Consider the following 12,468-nt stretch of genomic DNA (forward strand, 5'->3'; position numbering starts at 1 on the left):
GAAATTTTAAAACATAAAATATCAAATTGTCACTTAATATTAAAATAAATGATCAGCTCAGAAGAAAAAAAAAAAAGATAAAGGACTAAAACCTTACCTGAAATTAAGTTAATGGAGCACTGATGTAATTTAGCCATTATTATATTGGATTTGTTAGAATTAATATGGTTCATTATGATTTTACAAAAATTATATGTTGTGGTTTTTCAAAATTACATTGGTTTATCGTTAGAGATATTCATAAGTACGGATAAATCTATAAATCCAGTCATCTAAATTAATTTAATATGCATTTTGATCAAACTCATTTAAATATAGATTTAATATGAATCAACACATTTAAACTCAATAAAATTCAGTTTATGTACCATATTTAATATTTTGAACGCCCAAGTCCAACTTATTGATGTGATATATATATATATATATATATATATATATATATATTATTGGTGTATAGCGGTTTATATTTAAGATTTTATTACTAATTTAATTAATTTAAGTTTTTTATTGTGTGTATGATGTATTTTAAATATTTGAGATTTTATATTTTTAAAAATTAAAAAAATATTTTTCTTTAGAATCTCAACCTAATATGCTCAAAATCGAATTTTGATTTAAATTCAATATAAAAATTACAAATTAAAAGAAATCAAATTTAACTAAAATAAAATTAATCGATTTAAATATTCAATTTAATAAAAAATGATCTAATCCAATCTAGATACTCTATTTACCGTTTACCGTGATTCTAGCAAATTTATTGTGAAATGAAGGTGATTTACTTTCTATCAATTGCTTGACTTTATTTGTTTATTTTTGACAATAATGTGTGGTAAAGAATCTTTTTATCTGATGAGTATGCTATTATATTATACATGAATTATAAGGTGCAAATCCCAATTCTCATATGTACTCTCTCTCATCCCGATGGTAATATGCATTTCGTCTTGTTTGAATTTGAAAATGCTTCATGATCCAAGAGAAATCATGTGAATATTGCATGAGGGAAAACGACAAAAAAAAGGACTCTCAAGCTGAAGCCTTACACACATTAACTAGAGGGCGGTGATAATATATATGTAGCTATGATACCCACTACTACACTGTCCAGTGACTACTGCACGAGGTTATGGAAGAGTGTCATGTGACCACCGCAATCCTAGCCTCCTCTCACTCTAATAATGCAATTCATATATATCTATTTAATGTACTTGTGCTGTTTTTTAATAAATAAGACTTTGAGTAGAATATTATGAACCACTCTCTACACCCTTTCTTTTCTGCTTTATTCTTGCATGTCCTTTTGCGTCTTTTTATCGACTGAGTAAGACACACAATATGTGATTTATTGCTAAAGGAAAAATGACATAAGATTCATATTTGCGCTGCTTATATTTAAATGATTAATTTTATTGTGATTCGTGACGGATCTAAAAATATGTTTATTAGAATATAAATATAATATTTTTGAAAAAAAATATATAAAAGAATGTTCAAATCGTTCTTAATTAAGAAAAATACGAAGATTTAACTGATTTTAAAAAAAATGACAACTTATAATATTATAAGTTTTTCTAATATGTGTCAAAATAATCTATAATATTTTTACATTAAAAATATTAATTTATTAAATATTCGTTTTGGTTTTTGTCTTTTTTAATTTATTTTTGTCTTTTATCTTTTATAAATAATGATTGTTAGTTTTGTTCATCACAACTTTTTTAAATAATTGTATGATTATTATCACAAACCATAGAGGTCTAATCTTGGATCTTTATAAAATTAAGTGTGCAAAATTAACAAAGACGAAATAAAAATCTAAAGAATTCTAATAAATGTCATTCATTTCAAAAAGTTTATATTTATTTCAAAGCATGTACAACTAATTTTTTCAAGTGCAAACCTATTATTGAATTAAACCAATGTGTTTTTTGAAAGAATAATATAGTATACACATATTAGGAATTGCTATAAGTGATTTCAATGACTAGATGTTACTATAATTTTTATTGTGAATGTAATTTTTATATATTGAACGATTCGATCGTAGTTCAACTGTTTGAACTAATTGAACCACAACTCAAAGATTTCGACGGTTCGTCCTCGGGTCCGATTTTTAAAACATTGATAAAGAAGAGAAAAATATGACGAGAGCATAAATAAAATGAAATTAAAGGGATAAATCATCATTTTTAATCTCTGAAAACATAAGACTTTGTTATTTAGTTTTTGACAAGACTCAAAGTAATCTTCAAAATAGTATTTGAATTATTACATAAAATTAAATTAAAAAATTAAATATTTATTTTATATTATTTTATGATGGAAATTACTCAATTATTTACTTTGGGACGGACAACATTATATTCCTTAAATGGAGATACAATAGTCCTCTGGATTTTTGTTGCCTGGCATCGTACACACACCAAATGTATACTAAGAAAATTAATGTATCGATGAAACGCCTTTGCGGTGTGCTCACTCTACTATAACACCTCAAAACTAACCAATTAAAACTCAACTCAAACACCTAAATTAGTTAGAAATACTACAATCACGTGGGACTTGTAGGGGTTGAGAAATGGTTGTGATCAAATTTCCTTTTTATATCTCTTGTCACATGCGTTGTTAGTTTGATTGGGGAAAGCAATAACAATTTTTTTCTAATTAAGAAAGCAATAACAGATTGTTCGTGTGCATAAAAAGTTGGATATTAATTAATTATTTTCAAGTGCTTATGTCTTATTTTGTTAAAATAAACAGTGTCTGATTTGATTTTCAGTTAGGTATGATTATTACTTGAGTTTTTCTCAATCGTGCCTCAATATTTGTTGACAAATGCCTCAATATTTTTAAACGGCCAATCTTTTGAAATCACTAAAATACATTAATTATCCGAATTCAATAATAAAATAACTAATACATGTTCATTTTTTCTTTTTTTAAATTAGTCAATATTATTATTAATAATTAATTATTAATTTTATAAAATAAGAGACTTAAATATATATTTTTTTTATAACTCTAACTCTTCCAAACTATCAAATCACCTTATATATGCATCTTATAATTATCAATTTTATATATACGGAAAAAATAAAATATTGTGTAACATTTATTGAATGTTGTTGTTTTTTGAAATGTTATTGAACATTGGTTTAATAAAACATATTCATACAAGATATGAAATAATAATATTTTTGACAGAATTATGAAATACTGATTAATAATTAATAAATATTTTTTAAACAAAATAACTATTAATAAATACTTAACCACTCACACGAATATTATATTCAAAGAAAAATTAAATATTTTTTTGTTTATAAAAAATTAAATCATATTAAATTTAAATGTTTTTAAATTCCCCACATTTTCAACCGTCAAAAAATGGTCCTTAATGTCAAATGACTTATGACTAAGTTAATGAAATTGCAACAAGGAATTTTCTAGGGATCTTGTAAGGTAAAAAAAAAAAGTAAAATTGTAAGTACATATGAAAATTAAAGTGAGTATTGGCACTCTAAAGATGAAATTAATTTAAAATTAAAATTTATTTAAAAATGATTAAATATAAATAACAATGTGACACCAAATGACTAAATCTTGGATATAATGTCCAATAAAACTCAGTATGAGAGTGTTAAGAAAAGGACTTTATGTAAAATTTGAGTTTGTAACCTTTGAAGGCAGTTAAGTAAGGACTTGAAGAAAAATTATCTAGGCCAGTCTACATACGACAAACCACAAACAAAATAGAGTTGAAGTTACTGTCGAGGAAAATAAGTCCCCATAAAAAATTAGATAGGGGAGAAATGAGTAAAATTAACTGTAGAGGTGTCTGAAATCAGGGCCCACATGTTCATGGATCAAGTAATCATCACCGTTGGATGGTACATCAAACAAAATATTCTGATGGTGATGTAGTTGCAACAATTGTTGTTGTTGGGCCATCATCACATCCTTTTGGCGTCGGAGTTCCATTACCTTACGATGTGAGTTGGAGTGTTTAGTTAACACAAATGTTGGGCTCGCTGCGGGCCTATATTCAGGTACTAGTCGACCCGACTTGTACCTAACCCCACACGCATTGCAAAGTGTTTTTGGGCCTAAAGGCCCAGTTCGCCATTGCGGCGTCTTATCTGTTGCACAATGTAGACACCTACGACCTTCCCCTCCATCAGTGGTGTCCCTCTTTCTCGGTGAGGATTTCTTTGGTGGGGATATAGTGTCATAATGAGAAGATTCAGCGGTGGTAGTTGGGGAGAGAACGAGAAGGCGTGAAGTCCAATTGCATGGGGGCCCACGTGATCGCTTGCTACGAGCTTTTGCTGGAACAGACACTTGAGGGTTGAATATAATATTGGGCTCTTCATGGGTTTTTGATGCGCCGTTTTTGGACGCCTTCACGCCGGATATTAATTGTAGCTTCTGAAGGTCGTCGTTCGAAAATGATTCTTCAGCGAATTTTGATAACCATTCTAGCTCCGCAAGATCATCATACTGTTTTCCATATTATAAATCATAAATAAAATTATTACATCTTCATGTAAGTGCTGCATCTAATAGTATGCCAAAACAACTATTGACCATTTTTTTATGCAAGCAAGATTGGATAAGTGGAATGATGGGTAATTTAGGTAATGAAATTGAAATATTAAATGAGATTTTTTTAGAGCCACTTTTTAAAAAAAATGAGATTGACAAGATTAACCTTAAATAACTATTTATCTTAAAATTTATCTGTCTTACATTGAAATGAGAATAATTCAGGTCGATTGACATGAGTCTATGGTCTAGTATTCATGTCAGGCCTAAAGAGATAATGTCAAAACTTTTTAAATAGTCTATTTAGTTAAAAATAGAGATGTCAATTGGTAGGATTTGGATATAGTACTATAGTACCCGTACCTATACTCGCCTTTAAAAAAATAAACATATTTGTGTTCGTACCCTCTTTAATATCAACTTTAATACACGTACTCTTACCCTCTAGGTATCTAACTTTCCGTACGCATACCCATTATCTACGTTTTAACTAAAATAGATCGATAATAAATGATATTGTTGTGATTAAATTTAAAAATTATCCAAATATCTTAAATTCAATCATAAAGTATTATAAACCAAAATATTTTACAACTCAAAACATTTCAAATAAACACTCATTACAATACACATTCAAATATCCATAATAATACTTTATGAAGTTGTAAGTTCTACAACAATATTATTTGAGATCTGTGAAACAATTGATAGGGAGTTGTAAATATAATTATAAAGTCACAATTAATAAGACATAACTCTTAGTTATAAAGTCACAATTATTCATCTATTCACTATAATCAAATTTTTAAAAAGTTTGTAAACGTTTATCTTTCAATTATAAATATTTCAGTGTTCCAATGATATTAATGGATTTTAAAACATAAAAGAAAACAATTAATCAAACTAAACACTAATATCATAACTAAATAGATAAATAAATAATATATAACTGCGGGTGCGGGACAGGTACTATAGTACCCGCACTCATAGTTGCTTAATTTTACGGATAATTATCCGTCCCCGTACCCATACCTATTATTAGGAATGACCTTTGATTGGGTGCGAGTGCGAGTGCAGATTTTTTCGAAATTAAGTTTCGGATGCGGGGTAATGATATCCACCCCGTACCCACAACCAAACTCGCCCCGCAAGTAATATTATAGTAATTTTTGAATTTTCTATACATATACATATTAAATATATTTAATATTTTTTAAATATTAAAAATTATAATCTTATATCTATAGAAAATAATTTTTTATTTTATTATTATTTAATAATAATTATTTTATTATATTAATTATAATAGATATGATTTTTAAGTTAATAATTTTATATATATAAATGGGTGCGGGTGTGGACGGAGAAACCCGAAACCCGTTGTGGGAAGGGATGGAGGTCTAAATTTTGTGGACGGGGAAACCCGAAACCCGTTGTGGGAGGGGATGAAGGTCTAAATTTTACACCCGCTATAGAACGGGTGCGGGTGCGAGTTTTCTCCGATTAGTCTGGTGCAGAGGTGAAGGAGACAAAATCCGTCGGCGTCCCGTTGCCATGTCTACCTATTATGCGGTACCTATTGTGAGTTTTTTTGCACGTATCCACTAAATCTGGATTTAATTGTCATTCCTATTTAAAATTGTGAGATTGTAGCCCACATAATAAGTGTTTTAGGCTTATTAGGCCGACATATTTAAATAAATATAAATAATATTTTTTACAATTATAATTATTATATTAAATTTTGATCTTTTTGTTTAGATATTCAACTTTTAGTAATTTACACATATTAACATTCTTTAATTTTTAACATATTTAAATATATTATTATAAAATAAATTGAAGATCATTTTATTGAAATTTTATTTTTTTTCAAAAAGTTAACTAAATTGCCCTACTTTAAAAAACATATACCAAATTGCCCTAATTTGTGCACCTTCAAGAGGTCGCATTTCCGGGATCCGACCATACGAATGAATATTTTTTTTATGTAGTTTGAATAATTATTAATTTAATTAATAAGAAATATTTAACATACTTATCAAAAAAAATTATATTAATAAAATCAAGTAAAATATATTAAAAAAAATACATCAAATTTATGCGATTGATTAGATGTGTCAAAAAAAATAATGTATCGACGATATTTTGCAGATAAAATAGCAACATAAATTTATTTTGTTGACAACTCCCTCCTATTTTTACTCTAATATAATAAAAAAAAAATTTAAAAAAATAATAAAATAAAATAATAATACATTAAAATGAAAGAAAAAAAATACATCAAAATTTGAGTAGGAGAAGATAATTTTAATGTATTTTCTTTGAAATTATTAATATAATTTACTTTATTATTATTATTATTATTATTTATTATATTCAAAGGAAAAATAAAAGAGAGTTGTTAACAAAATAATATTAAGTGTTAATTTAATGGGAAAATAAGAGTTAGTTGTAAAAATAATATAACACATTATTTATTTTGGCACATCAATTCAACCGCATTAAATTTGATATTTTGTATGATTTTACTATTATAATTTTTATTTTTATTATTACATTAATAATATTTTATTATTATTATTATCATTATTTATTTATTAGATCAGAGTAAAAATACGAGGGAATTGTTAAAAAAATCAAATTGTGTTGCCGGTTTATCCGCAAAATATTAGGGACACGTTATTTGTTTTGACACATTTTATCAACCGCATTAATTATTCTTTATTAATTAAATTAACAATTATTCAAATGTTAAAAAAAATAAATAAATAAACTTAGCACGTGGTCGCGTAACTAGTACGCGACCTCCTTGCGTAAAAAAAATTATTCTTCAGTTGGTCGTTGGAGACGGGATAAGTGCAAAAAAGTAGAACAACTTGATATATTTCTTTTTTCTAAATGGCAATTTGGACGAATTGCTATATTAAAATGTTAAAATAAAAAGAAAAAAAATTAAACTTTTTACATGGTCGCATCTGATATGCATCCCAAGAGCTCTTGAAGGTGCAAAAAACTAGGGAGGGCAATTTAGTATATATATATTTTTTTAAACTAGGGCAATTTGATTAACTTTTTGAAAAAATGGGATATTTCAATAAATAAAAAACTAGAATTGAAGTGTGATGTTATAATGTTATATTTTTTAAAATGTCATGTTAAATATTAAAATAAAATTCAATTTTATTGACATATTAACTCATTAATCTACTTAAAGATATGATTGATTATTTATTCAAAAATATTAAAATGAAATAAACTTTTAAGCGGATTAACCGACTATACTAGACTTTTATCAATGTCAGAAGTCTAAGACAAACCACAGATCATGCTTAAGCTTGAATTTTTTGACGGATCAGATTCAAGCTTAACAAAATCTAGCTTGACCCAATTTATTGACACTCCTACCCACAATACTGACTCATTTGACAATTTTACACATATTAAAAAAAAAATATAAATAAAATAAATAAAATGACATTTTTACTAAGTTACTGTTGTCAAGTGTTGGTCTACTCAACATTACCATGGATGCAAAGTAGAAAATATTGATTTTAGAGTAATGCAAATAGTATTAATTAGAGGTACAATTGAAAGAAAAAAAATTAACATTACATTAAAAATTAAAATAGTAATTTACTTTAAGACAATTTTTATTTTTGGTAAATATTGCATCCTAATCTTGAGACAAGCTTTTTTACATGGTCAATTTTAACTTTCTATTTTTCAAATTCAATTAGTAATATTAATAAACAAATAATAATAAATCTATGTAGTAATTTGTAAAATTTGTTTAATTAGCAACAAGTAGGAATTCTTTTAATTTGCTTCCCCGAAATTCATGGCTACAAATAAAGGTGTGGAAGGCTAATAAAGACAAGCAATTGTTGCATACATTGGATGTCCCTTAATTAGCAACAAGCTAACTAACTACCCTCCCTTTAGTAGATATTCTCCCGATTTTAAATTTAAATATAAGAAAATGATACTCAATAAAAAATAATATATTTAGTTTAAATTCTAGGTAAAATATATTAATTTTTATGAACTTAATTTTATCTTATATTTAAAATTAAAGAAAATAATGAATTTGATAGACAGAAAAGGACGTACCGGGACAGAGAGGTCGCCGGAGAAAGGGGCGTCGAGAGATTTGGGAGACGAATTTTGGGTTAAAAAATTAGAATCAAGGTTGATTTGAAGAGGGGGAGAATAATCGGAGTTGGTAGGAGGAGATTGAGAAGTTGGGTCGGTAATGGCAACGTCGTCATTAGAGAAATCAAAGAGATCTTCAACGATGAAGTGGTCGGTAGAAGCAGTGTTAACATTGGTGGCTGTGTCGGAGGAAGGAAATAAGTTGGTATGAAAAATCTCTTGAGCTTCCATAGGTTTGAGAGATGTTGTGTTGTGGCCTTTTGTAGCAATAGAATTAAGTTGGAGCACAAATGAAGAAGTGAGAAAGTATAGGAAGTTGGAGAAACCGAGTAGTGAGAAAAAGTTTGTGGCTTAGAATTGTGAGAGAGAAAAAGAGAAGAGGATTTATTTGCGTTTAAAAGGGACAATCAAACACCTATAATGAGACTTCCGATGTGAAACAAAAAGAAGTCTCCCTCCCACTGCCACCAAAATAAATTATGTGACTTTAATTAACTTTAAATTAAAAATTAAAATTCAAGTTTTACATTGGTGCCCTTTTTCTTTTCTGCTCTTACTTTGTTTGTACTTAGTCAAGTGTTCTCTTGCTTTCGTAATGTACGGTACAATTTGACCTTCTTTTACACATCAAAGATTTTAATTGTGATGCATAAGGTTTTATACATCGACATGATTTTAATTAGATGTAACAATCATAAAAATTAAATATACGTAATAATTTAACGAATGTGATTGTCTCACATATATAAAAATTATTTATCTTAATAATGTATTATTATAGAATGAAATATAAATAAAAAAAATTTAAAATATTAATAAATTTAGTCTTAATTTTTAATCAAATGCATCAATTTTTAATACAAATTTTGCTTATATTTTATTTTAGATTAAGTATAGAAATTAAGTCTTACTTATGAACTTTTATTGTCTTTGACACATATACTAAAAAGAAAAATACTAACATGTGTCGGCAGACACATGTTAGTGTATTAACGAAAAACTAACGTTTGAAAATTATTGTGTAATATATTTCTTAAAAATTAATTTTTTTACAATATAATTATTATTTGTGAAATCGTTAACATGTGTTCTTTAGACATAAATTGACATATGCTCACGTTTAATGGTTACTACATTATTGAGTCCGGGAACTGATAAGTCAAGGGATTGTAATCTTCCTTCTTCACCTCAATTTTCATGAAACTTTGCACATTTTTGTGTTTTTTGCTTGCTACAACTTTACTATGTAGTACACACGCCAAAATGTCAAGTATAATAAAAATGGAGGTGAAGAAGAAATGTTATAATACTCTGACTCATCTATTCTCCGACGACTTGATAGCATCGGAACAATTAAAAATTAGTATATATATTTACCATTTTTTTTTAAACTAAACCCTACTACTTGTTTGTTTTATAGACTAAAATATTTTTTTTTATAATTTATATATTTTCAATTTTTTAGATGAAAAGTCAAAAGTAGACATATTTATACATAAAATAAAATTTAAAAATCATATAGAGAGAGAGAGAAGGGTTAGCAAGAGACTCTCTTACACATATTTTTTATCATTTTTTTTTATTGGTAAGAATTTACATATGTCCCACTACATTTGTGGGTTCCATATGAATTTTGTGGGACACTTGACACATGTAGGTTTTAACCAATCACGAAGAGAAAGTGTTAAATAATGTGTTGCTAGCATTATTCATATATTAATTGGATACATGAAAAATGAATATATAAATTAATATATGAACTATTTTTGCAATAAAAACATAGGAATTTATAATAAAGGGCATTTTGCTCGACTTGTGATGAATTTGGACACAACACAAGAGTTGAAAGATTGTATTTTTGTTGAACAAAAAGATTATACATTTTTTATTTACATTAATTATGAAAAATTGTTGTTGTTTTGTGAGTTTTGTAACACTCTTGGACAATCCATAGATAAGTGTCGAAAGTCAAATGGTCATGGAAGAACTCAATGTATTGAAGATGTTGCAGTTGTAAAGATGTTGGTAAAGAAATATGCCCCTAAAAACATTGTTACTACAAACAAAGTCGAAACTTAAGGTACAAATAAGAATATTCAAAGTAATAATACTCATCATATAATTAACTATTCTTTTGTTGATTATATCCTCATTCAGATGAGACACATCATGAATATGAGGTTTAGGCTACACGAAGTCCTAAAAATAAATATTAGTAATGAGGTATTTGATTATAGTTTATCTAATTCAGTTAACACATACTATTTACAAGATGATCATCAATGTTCATATACTCGTATTGTTGGTTTTTTTAATAATGTATTGTCAAATGAAAATAATGATCAAAGTTATCAAAACTCTTATGATATATACGTAATTCAGATGATATGGTATCAAATTGGACACATCAAAATATTATTGTTACTAATGTAAATTTACTTTTAATTATTGTTCATGATTTAAAGATATTGTAAAAAAATTCAAAGATAGAGATGTTGCTAAAATACAACGTACGGATGAATGAAAATAATGCACCAACTATTAAAATAACTGCAAGAATAATTAAATTACAACAATTTTTACTCAAAAGTCGTCAAATCTAGAGTAACAATTTTTATCACTTTTTACTTTTTTCTTCTCGTAAGTCAAAACCAGCATATGGTAATATGTTTTTATAATAGAATTCAGATGAATTATCTTCATCTTTGCTACATTATTATTTTTACTATTTTATTCTATACAATATTCCAATGAATGTTTAAACAATAAGATGTGGTTGAATCAGTTTAATTTCCATACCAATAAATGTACACTACAAAAAATTGAATTAGGTCTATAAAGAAATGAATTAGTTGAGTGGCGAAGACACAAGAGGCACGTGATAGTGAAGGGTTGGATACCAGAGTCGCAGACAGTGTCAGCATTCAGCATGCATGTGTATGTGGTGAGTGCTGCCTAGACAATCGGTGGTCAATGACACGTGCTATTATCCTAAAATCGTACTATATCCTTAAGAAAAAATATGGAGATTTAAAAAGTTAGTTATTATTTGTTGGTAGTTGATTTAATTTTATTATTTATTTTTTTAATACATTTAGAGGATTTTTTTCTTTTATATATATTTTTTCTTTATTTTAACCAAAATGTCTCATTTTAAACAAATTATATAAAAATATTATATTCTTTAATCTCAGTTACATCGCACCGGGATGCAACGATATGAAATTTTTTTTATCTTCATTTTTAATAATAGGTCGCATTTCAAGGACCATCTACTGCTATATAATTTTATTTTTACCATTTTATTAATGTTGTTAATTATTATTTAATAAATTATAAATAATTAAAATATTTAAAAATTCAAAAAACTATTAATAAAATACATTAATAAATAATAATAATAATAATTTTAATAATATTATAAATTTTATAAAATTTAATAATAATAATAATAATAATAAAGTATATTATATTAATAAAATAAAAGTAATTAAATTGAACCAATAAAACATGTTAAATTAAAGAAAAAAATACAAAAAATTGAAATAAAAAATACATCAAATTTATATTTTATTATTATTATTATTATTATTTTCATTAATTTTTATTTATTAGATAACAAAGAGAAAGTTGTTATAATAATTTGTCAAAACAAATAAGAGGAAATCGTTACAACGACGTATCAAAAACAAAGAACGTGTCCCTTAGCCGATAAAATAACAATGTATTTTTTTAACAACTTTCTCTTATTTAACTGCATTT

General features: G+C 26.5%; 1 protein-coding gene across 1 annotated transcript; it reads right to left on the reverse strand.

Moving 5' to 3' along the window:
* Window positions 1–3,589: 3,589 nt before the first annotated feature.
* On the reverse strand, window positions 3,590–9,079 carry LOC101495015 (GATA transcription factor 9). Its single transcript, XM_004501090.4, has 2 exons — window positions 8,665–9,079; window positions 3,590–4,506 (listed from the first exon to the last, which is right to left on the reverse strand). The coding sequence occupies exons 1-2, from the start codon at window positions 8,935–8,937 to the stop codon at window positions 3,829–3,831; spliced, it is 951 nt and encodes a 316-aa protein (XP_004501147.1). The 5' UTR covers window positions 8,938–9,079; the 3' UTR covers window positions 3,590–3,828.
* Between the last annotated feature and the right edge of the window lie 3,389 nt (window positions 9,080–12,468).

The sequence above is a fragment of the Cicer arietinum genome, chromosome 5 (genome assembly GCF_000331145.2).
Source record: "Cicer arietinum cultivar CDC Frontier isolate Library 1 chromosome 5, Cicar.CDCFrontier_v2.0, whole genome shotgun sequence".
In the NCBI taxonomy this organism is placed as follows: Eukaryota; Viridiplantae; Streptophyta; class Magnoliopsida; order Fabales; family Fabaceae; genus Cicer; species Cicer arietinum.